General features: G+C 57.5%; 3 protein-coding genes across 3 annotated transcripts; 2 read left to right on the forward strand and 1 right to left on the reverse strand.

Annotated features, from left to right (window-relative positions):
• Positions 1 to 807: 807 nt before the first annotated feature.
• Positions 808 to 7186, forward strand: PLK3 (polo like kinase 3). Its single transcript, XM_054384286.1, has 15 exons — positions 808 to 984; positions 1775 to 1882; positions 1969 to 2085; positions 2527 to 2656; positions 2744 to 2831; positions 3375 to 3470; positions 4162 to 4357; positions 4694 to 4820; positions 5205 to 5314; positions 5398 to 5515; positions 5620 to 5703; positions 5895 to 6057; positions 6182 to 6311; positions 6536 to 6646; positions 6992 to 7186. Exons 1-15 carry the CDS (start codon positions 808 to 810, stop codon positions 7184 to 7186), a joined length of 1950 nt encoding a protein of 649 aa, XP_054240261.1.
• A 1610-nt stretch (positions 7187 to 8796) lies between these two features.
• Positions 8797 to 9474, reverse strand: DYNLT4 (dynein light chain Tctex-type 4). Its single transcript, XM_054384603.1, has one exon. It carries the CDS (start codon positions 9472 to 9474, stop codon positions 8797 to 8799), a length of 678 nt encoding a protein of 225 aa, XP_054240578.1.
• Positions 9475 to 11474: 2000 nt separating this feature from the next.
• Positions 11475 to 18042, forward strand: BTBD19 (BTB domain containing 19). Its single transcript, XM_054384452.1, has 8 exons — positions 11475 to 11563; positions 13495 to 13732; positions 14129 to 14182; positions 15636 to 15695; positions 16959 to 17027; positions 17342 to 17473; positions 17670 to 17795; positions 17908 to 18042. The coding sequence occupies exons 1-8, from the start codon at positions 11475 to 11477 to the stop codon at positions 18040 to 18042; spliced, it is 903 nt and encodes a 300-aa protein (XP_054240427.1).
• The last annotated feature ends 2049 nt before the right edge of the window (positions 18043 to 20091 follow it).

Here is a 20091-nt window from a genome sequence, read left to right on the forward strand (position 1 = left end):
CTGTTCCCTATGTCCCCAGTGTCCTGCCTAAGGTGGGTTGTGACCCTGCTTCCTGAACAAAGTGAAGGACTCCAGGAGAGTGTCTGCATTCAGGTTTGGCATAGGGTTGCCAGGGCTTGCAGTGAGTTAACTCATGGGCTTTGAAATCCCTCCCTGGCCACGGTCTTTCTGTGGGGTGTAGATTTGGGGTCCCGAGGGGATCGCATGACACAAGCTAGTCACGCCCACGAGGAGATGACATGTGAGTGGATGTGGGGGGTGTATTTATAGATCTGTGTAGGGAGAGGGCTCTGTGTATCCCAGTAGAGAGTAGAGGCAGCTGACGAGGGAGCTCTGCGTGCCTGTGGATCTCGATGTGTGTGTGTTAGCGGACCCTGTGCCAAAGAAGGGCTGTGTGTCTGTGGGGGTTGCTGTGTGTCTGTGGGGGTTGCTGTGTGTGGGCAGGGCAGGACACGTGGTGCCTGAGGGATCTGTGTGCGCGGGGGACCCTGCATGGCAGAGACAGCCGGGCCGTGGATGTATTTCTGTCGCCGCATCACGTCCGGCAAGAGGGTGCCGGTGAAGACTCAAAACCCACCATCCCCTCCCCATGCCGCTGCCTCTTTAAGGGTAGCCAGGGGCCGCCCAGGGGCGGTGCTGGCGGGGGTGACATCATCTCTCCCATTGATAAAGCGGGCGGGATTCCCGCGGCGGCAGCTGCGCGGCGGGGCCACGTGCGCGGTGCTGGTGGAGGAGCAGCGGTGGAGGAGCCCCGGCAGCCCCGGGCCCACCGAACCGCCGCCTCCTTCGCCTGCTCCCGCACCCGGCATGGAACCTGTCAGCCTCTTCCCTCCTTTCCCCGCCGCCTGCCTCCCTGCACAGCCCCCGCCTGCTCCGGCGCCCCCGCCTGCTCCAGCGCCGCCGCCCCGCGTGGCCGAGACGACTCGAATCATCACCGACCCCGTCTCCGGCCGGTCCTACTGCAAAGGCCGCCTACTGGGAAAGGTACCGGGGAACGGTGGGGTGAGCGAGCTGGGTTGAACGGGGCTGGGGGCCGGCAGACGCAGCCCGATGCGGGCGCAGGGAGGGGCGGATTGTTGCGTGTCTGCTCGATCTCACCCGGGGTGGCCTACGGGTGGATGCGGCCCCTCGTCTTGCCGTCCGCCGCCCCCACCCTCCCCGCCTTTCCCGGCGGGCCCGCAGCAGCGCTGGAAGCCGTGAATCACCCGGCCTGGCTACATGCCTTGCCGGCTATCGTGAACGCATCGGTTTCGGGGCGCCCCGCGGGGCGTGCGTGGGCTGACGAGTGCCCCGGTTCCCAGGGGTGCCGGTCCCTGCTGCTTTGCCACACGCAACTTTTCCTCCCCCTGCCAGTGGTGTGTAGGAGGTGGGTGCCGGTTTCCAGCGCGGCCCGGGCAGGCTCAGCGGCTGAGTGTGCAGATTGGAGGCTGACATCATGGCAGGAAAAACCTGTCTCCATTGGGTTGCCTTTCGGTGGCCTCCGGTCCCCGGGCTCCCTGCCCTGCACAGGGCTTTCCGGGTTGATCTGTCATGTGGAAAGATGGCAGAGTCCGACTATGGTGGGAGGAAAAATGATCTGGACGTTTTACAGGAACTGGGTGAAGAAAATCCCTAGTTGAGAGCATCGTAGTTCGGATCTTAGTGGGCGATGCAGCAGGAGGGAGCGTGTGACGCTTGCCGGGGCTGTATTGTGAGGGAATGGAGGAGGAGGAGGAGGATTGTAAGCAAGCAGGGGCTAGTGGCCACCCATCCATAACTATGTCTTCCCTTGTAGGGCGGGTTTGCACGATGCTATGAAATGACAGACCTCTCCAGCAACAAAACCTATGCCGTGAAGGTCATTCCTCACAGCCGGGTGGCTAAGCCTCACCAGCGGGAGAAGGTGGGTGCTGTGGGGCTGGTGGAGTACTGGGCTGGTGAGGTGCAGTGAGGGTCCTGTGGTCACCTGGGATCACTTCTCCCTTTCAGATCACCAATGAGATTGAGCTGCACCGGGACTTACACCACAAACATATCGTGAAGTTCTCCCACTACTTTGAGGATGCAGAGAGCATCTACATCTTTCTGGAGCACTGTAGTAGGAAGGTGAGTGCTGGTGTGACTTCCCTGCTAAAAGATCTCTAAACAGAGCTGTGACTGGTTGGAGGAGGCCTTATCTGAGGTGCTTTGTTGGCACATTCTTTCTCCTGAACCACCTTGATACCTGCTCAGTCCCACCCATGAGTTGTGTAGTTTTGCACAAGCACTGAGGATACTACTGAGTGCCTGGCCTGCTCAAGCCTCCTGCTCATTTTGGCGGTCTGTAGGTCCTGATGAGTCCACTGTAAACCCAGTGGTTCCCCTGGCTTTGTTGAACAACCTCTCAGCCTTGTGTGGGGAGTCTGCTGAGCTCATGGCTGTGAAAGGAGGATTATTTGTGTGTATGCAGCTTCTGGAAGAACTGTCTTTGACCCTACCTACCCTGTACTTAGTCAGCATAGCTGCGTGTTCTGCCTGCTCTCACCAACCTGCCTTCTCTCTCTGCAGTCCTTGGCCCACATCTGGAAGGCCCGCCATACTCTACTGGAGCCCGAAGTGCGCTATTACCTCAAACAGATCATCTCAGGCTTGAAATACCTTCACCTGAAGGGCATCCTTCACAGAGACCTCAAGCTTGGTGAGTGCTGTGGTTGGGGCAGGGTGCTGTGTGGGAAGCGACCTGCCTTAGGGGGATTTGTGGTGACACATCACTATTGACTTGCAGGCAACTTCTTTATCAATGAAAACATGGAGCTGAAAGTAGGAGATTTTGGGCTAGCTGCTTGTCAGGATATCTCTGACCAAAAGAAAAAGTAAGTCTGAGGTTTCTCTATTCCAGAGCCCTCTGAGGTTTCACTCTTCCTGCTGTGGCTTCCTGGGAGGGTGGAGGAGTGAGTGGTCCTTCCTGGCCTAGGGAGGGGGAACCTTAGGGTGCCTTGCTGGGGTGGGGGAGTGATTCTTGCCTCTGCTGCAGGCAAGGCAAGGGGGCTGAGGGCTTTGTGGCTCCTTCAGGAGTGAGCTCTGCAGGCATCTGGAGAACAATACTCTGACTATTGCTATTGTGCCTGCCTGGCTGGCCTGATGGCTGCGCAGGCTGGGACACAAAGGCTCTATTCCTCCCCAGCTCTAGGACAAGCTCTTCCCAATGGCTTCCCAGGAGCAGCTGCTCCTGATCCCTGGGAGCTGAAGACAGGGAAAATCTCTGGGACTCTTTGTAGATGGAGTGGGTTTTTGGGCCACAAAGAATAAAATGAAATGGGGAGCACAGGCTGCAAGTTGAATCCCAGGGCTTGGCAGAGGAGTCTGTCTGCAAGGGAATAATAAAGCATGTACTGACCTGGCTTTCTTCCACACAGGACAATATGTGGGACCCCCAACTACCTGGCCCCAGAAGTGCTACTGAGGCAGGGCCATGGGCCAGAGTCAGATGTGTGGTCACTGGGCTGTGTCATGTAAGTATATACTGCTGAGTGGGGAGGGGTCTGGCAGTCCTGCCTGCCTGGGGGTAGGGGAGAGCCAGGATGTGGAGCATCCAATGAGGAAGTTCTCTTGTACTTTGCGTTGTGGTTTTGCAGTGGTTGCTGAAAGGCGGGGGAGGGAAGTGGGTGGGTATCATCTGCCCACCCCTACTTCAGAGCAGTTACTTTCAGACATCCCAGAACTCTGCTTGTGGTCTGTGCAAGTGGGAGCTGCAAAAGGCAGGTGGTCTCATGCTGTGCTCAGCTCCAGTTCAAAGTAGGCTCAGCTGCCTTGTGAATGTGATAAACAAAATCTTGGTGGCTGGTGGCAGCTGCTACTCTGTTAGGGGAGTGATCACTGTTGCTTTGTGACATCCAGCCCTTTATCCAGCCTCTGCCCACAAGCTTCCTGCTCTTCTTTCCACCCGATTGGCGATGCAGGGATGGGAGCAGTAGTGGTAAAGGGTGGCTGCCTTATGCCAACCCTCTTTCCAGGGCTCCTGGCCTGTTGCTCTAAAGAGTTTCTAGGAGGAAGTGTGGCCGGATGTGAGTGCAGCTGCCCAGGCTGGAAGTGGTGCTCCTGGCCAGGTGTGGCCGGCCACATGCCAATAACTTCCTTGTCTAAAGTGCTGCTGAGTCACCAACCTGGTGGGGTTGTGACGGTGGCACATGTGTGCCTTCCCAGGTACACCCTGCTGTGTGGCAACCCTCCCTTTGAGACCTCTGACCTCAAGGAGACCTACAGGTGTATCAAGCAGGTGGAGTACACCCTCCCTGCCTTCCTCTCTCTGCCTGCCAAGCACCTCATTGCTGGCATCCTCAGACGCAACCCTCAGGACCGTCTCACCCTTGAGGAGATCTTGGACCATGAGTTCTTCAAGGTGAGTGGGTGGAAGTCTAGCCTTGACCCTTCTCCGTGTGGAATGGGGCACTCTCAGTTGTGCAGGATACTGTCCTTGGAGCCCAAACCTCTGTCCTTCAAAGGAAGCAGCTGCTGTCCTGCTCAAATGCCAGTGAGGGGAACTAAGGGATCTGATGTGCTCTTCCTGTCCCTATAGCATGAGCTGTTTCCTATATTGATGCCAGTTAAGGGGCCAAGGCTTGATGCAAGCTGGCTGTGAGGAGGGCTATGAGTGACTGCAATCAGCCCAGGGCAGCTGCTCTGCCTGGAGCACATAGGATGTGGAAACCAAACTTCTGCCTTGACCTCTCTGCAGGGCTACACGCCTGAGAAGCTCCCTCCCAGCAGCTGTGTGATGGCTCCAGAGCTGAGTCCCCCCAACCCAGCTAAGAGTCTGTTTGCTAAAGTCACCAAGACACTTTTTGGGAAGAAGAAGCCTAAGGGTGGTGAGTCTATGTACTTGCTCAGAGTACCTGGGTGACCCTTTCTTCAGGGAGAAGTGGGTCCTCTCTCCTTGAGAGGCTTCCTGATAGGTCTCTGTGGGGCTTCTGCCTAGGGCCAGCACAGGCTGGGCTTGTCCCTGCCTGCCTGGCATGGGTGTGTACCTGGAGAGCAGATGCTATGCTGCAACCCATGGGGGCAGTTCCTCCTGGAAGCTCTGTGTTGCATGAGAAGTAGGAAGTGAAAGTGGGAGCCAGCTGCCTGACACCATCCTCACCACTGTCAGCATAGGAGCAGATGAGGGAGAGCTGAGCTACTGGGAGGGGTGGCTAAGATGTCCTCACCCCTGTGCTCAGCAGTGCTCTTATTGGTTGCTTTCTTCTCAGCTAAGAAGGGCTCTTTGGAGGACAAGGATGACATCTCTAAACTGGTCACTGGGCTGGTGAAGACCTCAATCTGCCGGCAAATGAGCTATAAAACTATGGAAGGGAATGAGGTGAGAACATCTCTGAGCCTGTATGCACCCTTCTTCAGGGCAGCAGGCAGGCTGATGATAAATAAAGCCAGGTCTCTCCACAGGCCACCCCTGTATCATGCCGCAGTGCAAGCTCTAGCCCTGTTGAGACAGTGGTGGAGGAGACATCTCACAAGTCTGCATGCCCCTCCATCCGGGGGACCATGGCCAGCAGCTGTGAGGGTGAGTAATACCTGCTCAGGCCACTGCAGCCTGCCTTATGTTTCCTGACCTGCCCTAGCTGATAGTGGGGCTGGTTGACTCAGCCTGTCATCTTCTCTCTGCAGCCTTTGAAGATTGCATCACTGCTTCTGCCATCATCGAGTCAGCTGTCCGGCTCTTGCGGACCTGCCTCTCCTCCATGCCCCCAGGTAAATCAGCTGGGCTGCTCTGGGCTGGAGCACAGGGTGCTGTGCATCCCTTTCCTCATGGGATGAAGGCATGGCTATTATTTGGGGTACCTTAAATGTAGCCAGAGCCTGCTGGCAGGGAATGGTCTGCTCCTTACTGGTGAGGTAAGGTGGACAAGGGGCTGCTCTGACCCCTTTCCCTTCTCCACCAGCGGAGAAAAACCCAGCTTCCTTGGCCCGCCATGAGCACTTCGTCTGGGTGAGCAAGTGGGTTGATTATTCCAACAAGTATGGTTTTGGCTACCAGCTCTCCAACCGCAGCATTGGGGTCCTCTTCAACAATGGCACGCACATGACACTTTCCCCAAGTCACAGGTAAGCAGTGGGGAAGGGGCTGGTGCCTCTGGGGAAGCACCTCGTGGGAAGGGTCAAAGGAGGCTATGCCAAGGGTGGGTTTGGTGCTGCGTGGCCCCAAATCACATGCTCTGCTTTTTCCCAGGACAGTGCATTACAACCCAACCAACAGCAAACACCTCGTGTTCTCTGCAGCTGCCATCCCTGAGCAGTTGCAGGGACAGATGAGTGTCTTGCGCTACTTTGCATCGTACATGGAGCAGCATCTCGTGAAGGTGGGTGTTGGGGCCCAGGGTGGGCTGGGATTGCGGTTGGATTGGATGTTGGGATATGGCTTGATCACACTGCTTGGGATTGTGGGACTTACAGCTCACAGGCTGTGGTCAGGTGGACACTCTGAGAGTTGTCCTGAGAGTGAGGACCCCACTGTGGGTATTTAGATTTGTGTTCTCCTGTCTGTGGGACCAATGGCTTACATAAACATTTCTCTCTCTGTAAGGGAGGCGACTTGCCCAGCATAGATGACCTTGGGCAGCCAGCCCTGCTTCTCCTGCAGTGGGTGAAGACTGACCAAGCCTTGCTCATGCTGTTTAGCAGTGGCACACTCCAGGTATGTGTGGGGCACAGTAGAGATGCCCAGACCCCTGTGGGGAGGAGGCTGGCTGGGGAATCCTGGTCTGTGTAATATTTTATTTGCACCAGCCCAAATGCAAGGTCCAACTGTGAAAATGCAGGATGCTGCTCCAGTGCCCAGAGCTGCTGACTGCAGCTTGTTCAGCCCATGGGGGATGTGCTTCAGTTGGCCATTTGTTTGCACTGGTGCATTCTTGCTGTGGGGCATGGAGCAGGGATGCTCCCAGGCAGGTCAGGGAGGAGGAACAGGGTGAGGCAGGAAGCATGGCTCCTGACATGTTGTGGGAAGGATGGGTTAAACCAAGCCCAACCTGTCTTCTAGGTGAACTTCTACAATGACCACACCAAGGTGATCATTAGCAAGCCTGACCACTCCTGCCTTGTCACCTACATCAACCGGGAGCGCAACTCCTACACCTACAAGCTGTGCAGTCTCCAGGAGCTGGGCTGCTCTCCTGAGCTCCACCACCGCCTCAGATACATCCTTAAGCTCCTCCAAGAACGTGCTGAAGCCTAGTGTGGGACCTTGGGGGTGACCCCATCTGGATGCAGAGGTCTCCCTCTTCCCTCCCACAGGATGGGGAGATACGTTGTGGTGCTGGCTGCCCACCTGGGCACCTTATCCTGGTGCTCAGTTGGACTCTGGACTAAGACATATGGATGTGGTTACAGCAGCAGGTCTGGGCATCCCTGCTGCTCCCTGGATCTGTGCAATTGTTATCTTCCCACTGGCAGCTCCTGTTTTGGTTGTGTTGGTTTTGGTGGAGCAGACTGGGATGGCACAAGGAGTGGCCTGCAGTCAGGTTCTGGTTTGGCTGTGCCTCATTGATGGCCTGGTGCTCCAGCCTGCCTTAGCTGGCAGTTGCCTGTAGTAGGGGCTTGAACTTATCCTATCCAAGGTGAAGTGTCAGTTGCATAGACCGTCTTCATGGCCTTGAGGACTGGCACAGTCTTAACCTCAAGACTTGGCTGCTATGAGGTAGGGAGAACTCCTTCCTAGGGGTGAAGGGTGTTGTTTGTCCTGTCAGCAACTGGTGTCACTCCAACTGCTACACTAAGGAGGGGACTGTGCTGGGTTCCCAAATTGTGAATTGTCTGGTACAACTTGAGGTTTGATAAAGGGGGGGAGGGGGATGGGGTCTGAGGGCTTACCTGGAGAAGCCCTCATCTTGCTGGGACCTGGTGAAGTTTCTTGTTTCAAGGCAGTCTCTGCCATGTGGGACTATTTATGTATCTTATTTATATGGAATTATTTATTTTTTCCTCTTGGTCTGTCCATGTGCAGCTCCCCTGTCCCTGACTTGCCTCAATAAAAAATTATTTGTGTAAGGGCAAACTGTCTGCCTAACATGGAGCTGGAGCCACAAAAGGGCTTCAGCTTCCCCACTATCATTGTGCCAGGGCTGCTTCTGTTTGATAGACAAAACCTTCCCTGACACTGCCTCTTGATGGGGTATACGGTATGGGAGGCAGGATGGGAATGAGGAGGCCACTACCCTTCCTGGGGCTGGTAGGAAGGGCAGGGTTAGCTCTTGCTGGTGCCTGTGGAGCCCTGGAGCTGCCCCAGGTCGTTGTTGCAAAACTCTAATTCCCAAGTGTCTGTGTACTTGAACCAAACCCAGCTGCTCTCATGCTTCTGAGCTGGAGAAGGCAAGAGGTTGTGGCCCTGGGGCTGGGTGGTTTCCCTGGGTCCTGGCATTGACACCTGGTGTGAGGGGATAGGAGCTGGGAATGAAGCCAGAAGAGGGATTTAATCTGCTCCATCAGCTTGCTTTGAAGGTGATCTGTTGTCTCCCTTCCCCAGTGCTGGTGTAATCAATCTGCCTGGGAGCAGCTTGTGCTGTAGGAAGCCAGCTGGGATGCTCCCTGTAGCACAGCCTTGGGCAGCTGCCTGCCACAAGATAATGCAGCTTCTCGGGTTGTATTTGCTGCAGCTTGGGTCTTTGTGAACTTGTACTGAGAGCTACAGTATGGCTGTGAGCCCAGACTGGAAGCTGTAGTGAGCATCAGGGCATGGAGGTGGATCTATACCTTTCTGCCTGCATGCACCATTGCCAAAGACTTCAGGTCTGAGGCACAACTGGAGCAAAACTTTATTTGCCTTGTGAGTGGAAGGAGAGGCAGATGTTATTCAAAGTAGACCCCATGCACTGTGGCCACAGCAAAGAGGGAGGCATTGGAGAAGGTGGTGGAGGCAAAGTTGTCACTCTTGGGGTCCCACAGTGCTTGGCTGGCCATGAGCAGGCTCTGCTGGCTCTGCTGGCCCAGCAGCACCTGACAGACCAGTTTGTAGCGGGGTGGCACCACCTCCTTTGCCTGACTCTGTAGCAGCTCGACCAGACTTTGGGTGAGCTGAGCACTGTCCTGGGGGCTGTAGACTGTGGTCCCCAAGGCCCTAGCCAGGGCCCTCTCCAACACCCTCTTCACCTGCTCCGTGTTAAACTTGCAGCCTTCATCTGGCTGCATCCTGTAAGTGTTTTCGAGGCGGGTCTTGAGGGCAGGCTGGAAGAGAGGGAGCCCGGAGAAGCTCACACGGCTGTGGAGCATCCAAGGGCCGAGGGAGGGGCGTCTGCCCCCTGGGACTGCTCTGAGCGAGCTGCGGCGGCTGGCGAGGGGTGCCGGGAGGGTGCTGAGGATGGAGCTGCGGCGGGAGGGCAGGAGTGGTGGTTTGCCTTCCTCGGTGCCCTGTGCCAGAGGTGGGGGCTGAGAGCTGCGGCGGGCAGCCCGGAGTGGTGGGGCTTCAGTGTTGTCCACAGCTGTCACCTGGGCTGGCAGAGCCATCTCTGGGGGCAGCTGCTCGGCCATATATGTAGCCTGAAAAGGAGAGGTGACTCCTGGGGTTGGGGTGAAGAAAGGTTCCCCAGCCTCTTCTCTCCTACCATATCTCTGCTTTGCCTCTTCCTGCTGCTTACAAATATCATGTCTTCTGGCACATGGGTCTCTGCAGATCTGGGTGCAGAGGAGTTGGGGGGATTGTAGCAGCTATCTTCCCTTCCCCAGCAGCTCCCTCCCCAGCAGCCTTTGCTACATGGGACTGATCTAGTGCAGCTACACACTTTATCCAGCCCTCTGCTCTCCCATCCTCAGCCTTTCCCCCTGATACTGATGAATGGCTTCTTCCCCTCCAGACTCCCCAGCCTTTCTGTCAGCATCTGGTCCCATACTTACCCCTGGCTCCACTCCTGTTCTGTCAGTGTAAATCCAGATCTCTCCCTGCCCAATGTTGTCCTGGGGAGCCAGGAGCACAAACCTTGGTTCCACAAGTTGCAGTGAGCAGGGCCAAACCTGTTGTACTCCTGGAGAGTGAAGTGTTGCTACGTGACACTGCACCTCTCCAGGGCCACTCTGGGACACAGCTCCTATAACTCCTTGTTTGCTGGTTCCTTGACAACCCTATGCCCTTCCACTCCTGTCCTGTCTGCATTTCTAGCTGTGCGAGCACAGAAACATGATTGCTCTGGGCATGTGCCCTGCAATCTTAACTGCTCCATGCCAATCCTAAAAAATGCTTGCTGGTGTTGGATATGCAAAGAGTAGGGGATGGAGAACAACCGTGACCACTTTCACCCCAACTAAAGGTTGCACCATGGCTCAAAGGTTTGCATTCTTTTGTACTTACACACTCTCACTTGGTGCAGGGGATTAAGTAGGCACCCATCAAGCACAGCCCTTGCCATGTGCTGGGGACCCTGCTGCTGAGGAAATGCCCTGGCCTGAGGGCAGATTCACTGGATTTTCCCACCTCTGATTGGGGTTTCTCTCTATTGGTGCGGCCCAGTCTGGCTGGTATGCCACAATTGCTTGTCAATGTGTCTTTGTCTGGCCTGGCTGCTGAGCTATTTGAGGAAAGTGGAGACGGCTTTTGTGTTTCTATCTCCCGTCAGAGGTATTTATAGCCTGCCACTGACTGTCGCTGCCAAGTGCACTGGCAGCTGGACCCCACTCCCTCAGGGTGCTGCCATCGGTCCTGCTCCTCCTCACCACTGCTGACAAAGGTATTCACCTCTGTGGGCACCCTCCTGCTGTCCCCATTTGCGTGCTGCTTGGGACCAGCCAGGCTTGGGAGAAAGGGGATGGAGCATCCCCTGGTACAGGACCTGGTTTGGGCTTGGGTGAGGGTGCTTATGCTTTTGTTTTCTGCCTGTGATTACTTGAGCCCTAGGCAGACGTGAGAGCTGCAGGGGTCGGACCTGCACATCGACGGGAGACGTTGCTTTTGCCATTTCAGGGGACAGATTTCATGCTGGGCTCAAAATTTGCTCCATTCCTGGTGCCAGGGACCACAACAATGCCCAGTGGCTTTCCATGGAGGCTCTGCACGTGAAGGTGAGGGTAATCTTTGTGCATATAACCACTGCATGTGTTGCCTTTTCCAAAATCCCAGCTACCTGCCTCCCTTCACCTCCATCTGCTCCATTCATGGGCTCCTCTGCAGCAAAGCGACCAGCCGAGGGGGAGCGGCTCCCGTTGCTGGGGCCATGCTTTGAGCCACAGCAGTGGATGCCCCTGGGACCAAGCTGCGAGCCTGCTTCCCCACCCCAATCACACACGAGTTCGAAGCCGCCTCGGCATGCATGGGTGGGCTTGGCCGAGCACCGCCCCTTGCCCTCCCTCCCGCTGCCTCCCCGGCAGCGTGGCGGCCTGGCGCCGCTGATGCCTGCCAGGTTTCCTTAGCAATGAGCCATGCCGTACGGCGCAGCGGCCTCCTCCCCAGTCCGGCCAGCCTGCCCCCGCCTGCCTCCTCTTGACTCCCGCCTGGCCCCTGCCAGCCTCCCGCTCCGCCGCCCTCCCCGAGGCAGCAGCCCATGGCCGGACGCAGCTCGGCGCGGCTGCAGGGTGAAGCGGCCGCCTTCACCGCCGCCCTCCGCACCCTGGTGAACAACCCCCAGTTCAGGTGAGGGGCCGGGACAACGCCACCCTCCCTCCCGGCCGTGCTGAAGCTCTCCGGTGCCAGTGCCGCGCTGCTTTCCCACGGGCCCGAGCGCTGCCGGGCGGGTTTGGGGTCCCCGGGCGATGCGTGGAGCCCCGGGCAGCCGGCGGGGCAACCCGGGGCAGCCCGCACGGCTTTTGCAGTGCTGCCTCCACATCCGTAAGACAGCAGGAACCCAAGGCTGCCCGAATGCGTTCCCTCAGGACAGCCACTGCCTCTCTGGAGGGAGGAAGGTCCCGGGGTGTGCCCTGACCCCCTTCCTTCCCCCCTACACTTCGTCCCTGGGTAGAGTGACAGGAGGGCAAGGCAATGTCCTGGGATAAATCTTGTGCTGGGGCTCCTGCCCCTGCCAGGAGTGGGGGTACCCTGCTCTCCAGGGGTAGCCACCTGTGCTCAGCACCTTTCCCACCCCAGCTTCAACACCATTTTCCTTCAGCATCTCTAACCCCCCCACACCCTGGATGACAAGCACCTCACCCTCGATTTTTCTGCCACCTCTTCCCAGAGCGGGAAGCAAAGAGGGAGAGCTATGCAGTACCTCCTGCCTGGCAGCTGCCGGGCTGTGTGGTTCTCTTTACCTGCTTCGTTCAGAGGCCTGGCACAAATGCCAGTGCTGAGGAACTCCCTGTGCCTGCTGAAATTTTTAGCCACCTAGAAGAGGAATCCTGATGAAAAGTCCCCAGCTGCAGTGCACTGAAAAAGCGGCTGCCAGCTTCTGGCCACCCCCAGCCTACATTCTGCTACTTCCATCTTTCATCCTGTACCCTTTGTCCTGCATCTCACAACCTGAAATCTCCACTCTGCATCCATCAACTTTTGTCCCACATCCTTCTCCCTCCACCCTGCAGCGTTCATCCTGTGCCCATCTTGCAGCCCAAGTCCTGCATCCCAGAACTGCAGCCTGCATGCCATATCTCAGAGCCTGCATTCTGCAGCCTGCACCCTGCTTCCTCAGCTTGACATGTGGCCCATAGCCATGAAAGTTTATTTTGGTCCTTGTAGTATGTCATAGATAGCCCATCAGGTTCTGCTCCCACTGCCCAGTACGCCTCAGCTGTGTGTATCATGATATATCCTTCCCTCTGGCGGGCACATCTATCTCCCTGTGGGACATGATAAGGTTGGGCTGTGGGTTTGTGTATAGCATTGTGGCAGCTAGCATTTGCATGACATCTTCTGCCCATTGCTCTGCTGGGAGGAGAATGGAAGGAAGGGATGAATGGGCCATGGCCACATCATGCACAGTAGCTGGACAATCTATTGCCTTTTCCCTTATGTTGTCTCCCTTTGCTGGGGCTCTGGGGCTGGGGAACAGTGCTGGGAGGCTGTGGGGGACCAGGGCAGCAAGATGGACCTCAGGTTCCAATGTGCACCACAGGCCCCCTCATTCTACAGGTCTTGGAGGAGGGAGGGGGCAGTGCCAGCCCTTGCAACAGGCAACAGCGCAAGAGGCTTCACATCCCTAAGCCCATGAGTCAGTGACCATGAGTCAAGGTGGCAGCCATGCTTTCCCCAGCTCTGCTGTGCCAGAAGAGAAAGTCACTTTCTCCAGCCATCTCTGGCCTTTCTCTGCCCCACTCTGTGCCAGCACCCATATCTGACTGTATCAGCCCCCATGCTCTCAGTGCCAGCACCTATGACTATCTGTGCTTTCTGGAGGAAGTGTCTTGCTCACCTCACCTGCAGCATTCACATAGCTTCAAGGAGCCACCAGCAAGGACCCCTCTGTCCCTCTATTGGGAAAAAAAACCCACCTCTGTTAAAAATATAAGGCACTGCCCCATGGGGATGGGAACCCAGCCAGTCCCTACCTGTGTGCCCTGTCCTAACCCTAGGGCATCCTGTACCCCACCTTCTCAGGCATCCCATCCCTCATGGTCCCCTCTCCCTTACAGTGATGTGACGTTCGTGGTGGGCCCAGAGCAGCAGAAGGTGTTTGCGCACCGCTGTGTGTTGGTGTGCCGCTGCCAGGCTTTCCAGGGGATGCTCTGCCAGGGGCCAGTGGACAGTGAAGACTCTCCCAGCAGTGTCCCAGCCCAGGGCCCCTTCATCCTGGGAAATGTGCAGCCTGAGGTCTTCCTGACTGTCATTGAGTTCCTCTACACAAACACTGTCACCCTCAACAGACACATCGTGAGTAGGGCTGGGGCTGGCAGGGACCATGGGTATGGGTGGAGTAGGGGTAGGGGGTACTTTGCAGTGCTGAACATGGAGGGGATACTCTGCATGATGCTTTCTGCCTGGCTTACAGTGCAATGAGTGTGTGGGATCTCAGCCTAGCACAGTGGGTTGTCTGGAACGCCTGGTGGGTGTCTGCCCCAGCCTTGGGACAGCTGCCTGTGCGCATCCTGGATGCTGGGAATGGAGACACCAGAGCAGGACACCATATAACTGCATGTTGCAGCCCCTTACCCTACCAACATGCCCCACCTGTGAGTTCCCACAGAGGCAAGAGGACACATGCCCTTGGCTGCCACGTTCCTCTATGGCCCTGCATGATGGTACTCACAATGTCTCTCCTGCCTGTAGGCACTGGAGGTGCTGACTTCATCAGTGGAATATGGTCTGCAGGACCTGTGCAAGGTAAGGCCCCTCTTAGACTGGGGGTGGTGGTCCCCAAGTGCACCCATTCTTACATGGCTGGCAGCTGGAAGTGGCCCTGAGCATAGCACTGTGGTGTATCACCTGGATCCAACGCAGGCTCAGACCCTGCTTCTCAGTTGTGGAGGGTCTCTCCAGTAAGATCCCCTTTGAGGGGGTGGAACAATAGCTTGAACATAGGCATTCATGTCTCCCACACAGCAGCAGGAAAGCCCCTGTTCCATCACTCATGAATGCCCCTTAGTCATGTGGCAGGATGATGCCATAAGAAAAGCCCCACTGCTGGAGAGCACTCAGCAACCCAGCTGCACTGCTGCCAAAGGGGTGCTGCTTTGCACTGGAAGGTTTTGTGAAGGCAGCAGTGAGCAAAAAGGAGGAGTGGGAGCTAGACAAGGAGGGGGCAGGGAGCTGGAATGTCTCAGTGCTGGGGAGGGCGGCCAGGCCACGTCATCAGAGTGATTCCTGAATTAGAGCGGGGCTGATCGTGTGACCTACTGTCTCCTGGCTGCACTTCCCCTCCCTTCCCAGCACCATGGGGAAGGGCTGAGCTGGCGCAAAGGAGCTTCTGTGTGCTGGGGTGGCGGGATGGCAGCTGCCCCATCACCCTGTGGGGCAAGCTCAGCCAAAACCCATATGTGTCAGGGGGCTGTCAAACAGTGGCTAGGCAGGAAAGCACATAAGGGGTATTGCAAAAAAGGAGGATTCTGTGTCCTGGCCACATGACTCCCACCCCACCATCCGCCAAATGCATCCCTGGGGGAAATGACTGGCAGTGGGAAGAGTCACAGAGGAGAGGAGGCAGTGGTAGTGGTGGTGGTGGTGGAAAGGGGTTGAGCAAGGACAGTTGGGGAAAGCTCGTGGCTGTCCCCAGCTGCAGGGTGACCTCATGTCCCTATGGCAGATGACTCAGGGTCCTTCTGCTCTGATGGCTCCTCTCTGCACATCACATCCCCTTGGGTTTCTCCCCCAAGATGGGTGGCAGGTCGGTCGGTCCTGTTCCCCAACAGACATGCCTGTCTGACTGCATCTCACCTGCATCACCCATATTTGGGCTGCAGCTGGAGTTGTTGGTCCCCTAGTAGTCACAGGCAGAGAGCAGCTGGCAAGCAGAACTGGACAAAGCTGGAATCACCCAGTGCACTGCTGCTGGGACCAGGCCTGCCCTCTGTGGCCGGTTATAGCTGTGTGTGGGATTAGGGACGCACCTAGGGCTATGAGGCTGGCTGTGGTTTGGTCACATCAAGCTCAGTTTCCAGTGCAATCAGTACCTGAGCTGGCTGCCCATAGTCCATTGCTGCTTTAAGAACCCTGAAGGACTGGAGGTGTCTCCAACCCCTGTGCCATGTCCTGGATCCTCAGGGAATGTTGAAAGTCATGGGAAGGGGTATTTGGGCTGGGTCCCCCCTCTCCCACCATCTCTTCATCTGCCCTCTAGCTCTGCGTCAAGTTCATCAAGGACACGCTGAGCACTGAGCAGGTCTGCGAGGCTCTGCAGGTGAGTCTGACCCCCAGTGTAGTCACAGAGGATTAAAAATAATCAGTGTGATTTTGGGGTAAGAGCTGGCCTGACCCACCTGCTCTTGGACGCTTGGTGGGTCAGGATTTCCTACCCACCCCTGGCTCAGAAGCTACCCTGCCATCTCCTGAGCACATTGTACCAGGACTACAAGGGACAGCAGGGCCACTGAAGCCTGATGGGGAAATGTCCTCATGCTAACCTGAGCAGGGCTGGTCAGAGTTCCCCAGTGCCAGGGCCTTGCAATCATCTGCATGAAATTGGGAGGCACTGTGTTTCTGGAAGCTCTCATGGTTTTAAGGCCAGCCCCAAAAAAACTGCTGAGTGTTGGGGCACCTAAAATAGCCTTAGAAGGGGTCTCAACGGCCCTGCCATGCTGCTTGATGGGATCAAAGCTGCTCCCCAGCGAAAGGGAATTTGTTTCATCTCCCATGGGCCAAAGCAAAGCTCTTGGGGGTGAGATGCTGGCCCTAGAGTACAGAAGCTCCTGCCAGATGTGGTGCCAGACCACCATGTCACAAGCAGAGCTAAAACTGGCCTGGAGGAAACAAACAGAAAACCCCAAAACCCCAGAACAAAACAAACCTGAAGCAAACATATCACCTTTCCTCCCCACTTGCCTCAGCATCAATCCCCTGCTGTGGTGGAAGGGGAGGTGATGCTTGCCCTGCCTGTGCTGGTCCTGAGAACCCCAAACACAAGGATGGGGACATGTCCTCCTGGTGCCCAGATGAGCAGTGCCAGCCCTGGAACTAGCATTGCTGTGTTGGGCTGGGGTGGGATGAGAGCACCACAAATTCCTGCTTCAGTGGGGGATGGCAGCTATGGGGCAGGCTGGGAATGGTGTCAGGATGTGGGGCACAGGTTGGGGGGCTCTGAGCTGACCTTTAAGCCATGCAAGGAGAGATGAGGATGAGTGGTCCCATGTCCTTGCCTTGTGCAAGCAATGCTGGGGCCCCTCACCCACTCGGGGCTGGGTGATGTCCCCAAGAAGCAATGGGAAAATCAAGTGGTTCCTGCTGACAGCAGGGCTGGGCGACTAGAGCCACCAAACCCTTTGTCATGGGGCAAGCCAGTCAAGAAAAGGACCTTGGTTTCTCTTCCTCTCATGGGTCTGCTGGCACCCATGCACAGGGGTGCTTGCCTCACCTGGGTCCCTGAGATTGTCCATGTCTATGTAGGGCTTTGGCAGGGGTTGCATCCTGCCCCAGATCTCCTCATGAGTGTTGTGTTGTCCCACAGGCTGCGGTGACCTATGGGCAGGCAGACCTCCAGCAGCACTGCCTGGCCTTCATTGAAGGCTGCACTGCGGTACGGCTGCGGCTGATGGCATGGGGTACTGAGGGTGTGGGAAGCACTGAGGTGTGGGGCACACTGGGAAATACAGGATCAGGCAGGGGAGCATGGCCCCTAAGAATGGAATGGGTGGAGGCTGGCAAGGGAGGAAAGGGAGCAAATGGTATCTGTGGCAGAGATGCTAGCTGCCAGGTAGAGGAGGCTGAGGGATACTGGGGTGCCAGGGGTGTGCTGGAGTGCCAAGCTCTGATGGGTCTGATGGTCCATGGAAGAGTGGGCTGATGTGGGGGTCCCAGCAGCGGTGTGCTGATGCTGCAGTGTGCTGGCAGGCAGTTGTACGGACACAGGGCTTCCACGAGCTCTCTGACGTGGTGCTGGCACGGGTGCTGCGCAGTGACCGCCTGGCCGTGGATGAGCTGGACCTGGTACAGGCTGTGCGGGAGTGGGCGCATGTCAGCTCGGTGAGTGATACAAAGAGGAGTGGTCCTGGCTGGGCCCCACCTCCAGACAGAGCCACCCAGAGTTGCCTGGACCCTCACCAGCCCAGACTTGGAACCAACTTGTGTGATGGGCACAGAGGCTGTTCACTCCCTGCGAACCCCACTGATGCTCAGGTCTGATCACCATCCCCATCCCTCATATCCCACTGGCCAGCAGGCTGTCCTGGAGCGCCCGGTGTCCGAGGTGGCCGCCCTGCCTGTGCAAGAGCTACGCTTGCCCTTGCTGGCACCCAATGAGCTGGCTGCACTGGAGAGACACAACCAGCAGGATCTGCTCATCCCGGTGAGCTGCTGCCTCTGCTCGGGGTGCCCTAGCTCACCTCTTGGGCTGGAGGATGCAGCAGGGCTGGGTTTTGGAGAGGACCATGTCCCCATCGTTCTCCTCTCACCAACAGATGGAAAGCATCGCCGCAGCCTGGCGGTCCCATGCTCTGAGGAAGGGTAGTGGAGTGCCCTCCCGCCTCTGCCGGCCTCGGCGTGGCACACGGCCCCGTGACCACCACCGTCACCTTGACCCACATGCCAAGTAGGGGCTGGGTGTTGAGCCAGCTCAGGCAATCCGGAAGCTCAGGCAGCAGCAGCGCCTCCCAAGCTGGGTGCTCTGCTGTGGGGCTGGGCCCTGCCAGAGGCTTCCCTGGCTAAGAGCATCAACACACCATTTTGCCCAATAGTTTCAGGGGCAGGACAGGATACCTGGGTCACACCTAGCCATGGTGCAGGGACTGGGGTGGGGGGTCAGAGCTAGACGGTGGGATGGGTGCGAGGACACCCAGGGTCCTGCACGCATCCTGGGTAGTGGTTCCAGGGGCAGCAGGGCTGCAGCGCTCCCTTGCGAGATGGGGACACAGGGCGACCTTAGCCTTTCGCAGCCTCACTACTGCCCCCCCAAGCCGGGCTCTTTGCTGAGCCGCTTCCCCGGAGCTGTGCTGCCCTCGACCGGCAGCGAGGCTGCGCTGCAGCAGGCAGCGAGGGCTGGCTGCCGCCTCAGCAGGGATACAACCCCCCGCCTCCACCCGAAGGCAGCGGAGGGGAGGGGGCTGAGCGGGATGGAGAGCCTGGGTCTTGGAGGAGGGAACGTGAGCGGAGAGATCCCAGCATCTCTGCAGCCACCCAGCACCGCCGCTCCCACTCCAGTGACCCCTCCCCCATCCCGAACCCCACCCCAAGCGGCTGCCTTGGCAGCAGTTGCCAGCCCCTCACAGCCCCCGGGACATGCACACACACCACACACACACACACCACACACACACCACACACACACAGGCTGCCAGCCCCTCCACGCCCCATAAACACACCACTCCACAGCAGCACCCCCTTCTTGCACAGCCCACGGCATGTGGGTCTGTCCTAAGTATAACCCCCCCTCTCCACACTGTGCCCCTCCGGAAAAAGGGCCAGACACAGCAGGTAATTTATATATAATATATATATTTACTCTTTAAAAATAAACCTTCAGTCCCCACTACCGCCTGTACAAACTACAAAAATAAACCTTTGCTCTCTTTGATATAAATAACTTAGATGGCGTGGGGGAAAGGGAGGAAGGGGGAGAGGCTGCCCACCGTGCCCACGCCTGGCACGGGGACTGGGTGCCCGGGGCCACCCCAGCTCAGCGACAGTGTCTGGGTGAAGGGGAGGGCCGGGCTGCGGGCACTGCAAACGCCGATGGAGTTAAAGTGCTGGGTAACGGCGTGGACAGTGCCCGGGATGGGGACATGGGACTGGCCTCAGGGACAGCCCCGTTGCAGGGGGACACGGTGAGAAATACTATTTCCCAGTGAGATGTGCCCGCTGGCACCACAGGTGCCCATGCCAGCGTGCACAGCCCTGTGCCTGTTGCCAGCACATGCTGTCACCAGGGCCAGCATGGCACAAAGGGCTGTGACAGTGGGACAGCTCAGGTGCTCGGCACAGCAAGGACCACCCCAAGGACCCCCCTGCAAAACCCTGCCTGTGCGGTGGGCGCAGCCATGGCACATCCTCCATTTCCAGCCATCCCACGCTCACCAGTGGGGAAACTGAGGCACGGGGCAGAGCGTTGGATGGAGTGAGATGCCTGTGGCTACCCAGCACCTCTAGAATGGGGGCATGAACAAGGTCTGTGCCCCTGCTCCGGGCTCCTGCTGTCTCTGGCAGATAGCCCTGTGCCGGCAAAGGGCATACCCCCTCCTGCCTGCACCCTCGGCAGCCAGGTGAGGCCGTAGGCTGAGAAATAAATCTTTTAAAATAAGCTTAAAAATATATATCTCTCTATAGATAGTTTCCCTTTGCAATAAATAAAGGTGGGGAGTGCCCGCCCCAGGCCTTGCTCATGGCACCCCAGGGCATGGCTGTCTCTGGGGCTGCCCCCTTTATCGCAACAGGGGGCATCAGGGCTCCTATTGGGGCACCCCAGCTCATGGCCCAGGTGGTGGGTCCCAGGAGGAGGTGATGGGGAGCAGGCAGTGACCCTGCAGTGGGGATGCTGGCACAGCACAGAGTCTGCCTTGCCAGCAGCTCCAGAAACAGAGCGAGGAGGTGGGGGGGGGGGGGGGGGCAGGGGGGGGGTTAGTGCTTCCATTTCTGGGGGTCAACAAGCC

Source organism: Indicator indicator, chromosome 10 (genome assembly GCF_027791375.1).
Source record: "Indicator indicator isolate 239-I01 chromosome 10, UM_Iind_1.1, whole genome shotgun sequence".
NCBI lineage: Eukaryota > Metazoa > Chordata > Aves > Piciformes > Indicatoridae > Indicator > Indicator indicator.

What these genes read in the sequence shown, in the direction of transcription:
- PLK3 (XM_054384286.1), top strand. Translation starts at nt 808, where the DNA reads ATGGAACCTGTCAGCCTCTTCCCTCCTTTCCCCGCCGCCTGCCTCCCT. An exon ending in TCACAGAGACCTCAAGCTTG is followed by an intron (nt 2,657 to 2,743) that starts GTGAGTGCTGTG and finishes ATTGACTTGCAG; the next exon opens with GCAACTTCTTTATCAATGAA. An exon ending in CATGGCCAGCAGCTGTGAGG is followed by an intron (nt 5,516 to 5,619) that starts GTGAGTAATACC and finishes TTCTCTCTGCAG; the next exon opens with CCTTTGAAGATTGCATCACT.
- BTBD19 (XM_054384452.1), top strand. Translation starts at nt 11,475, where the DNA reads ATGGCCGGACGCAGCTCGGCGCGGCTGCAGGGTGAAGCGGCCGCCTTC. An exon ending in GTGAACAACCCCCAGTTCAG is followed by an intron (nt 11,564 to 13,494) that starts GTGAGGGGCCGG and finishes TCTCCCTTACAG; the next exon opens with TGATGTGACGTTCGTGGTGG. An exon ending in TCATTGAAGGCTGCACTGCG is followed by an intron (nt 17,028 to 17,341) that starts GTACGGCTGCGG and finishes GTGTGCTGGCAG; the next exon opens with GCAGTTGTACGGACACAGGG.
- DYNLT4 (XM_054384603.1), bottom strand. Translation starts at nt 9,474, where the DNA reads ATGGCCGAGCAGCTGCCCCCAGAGATGGCTCTGCCAGCCCAGGTGACA.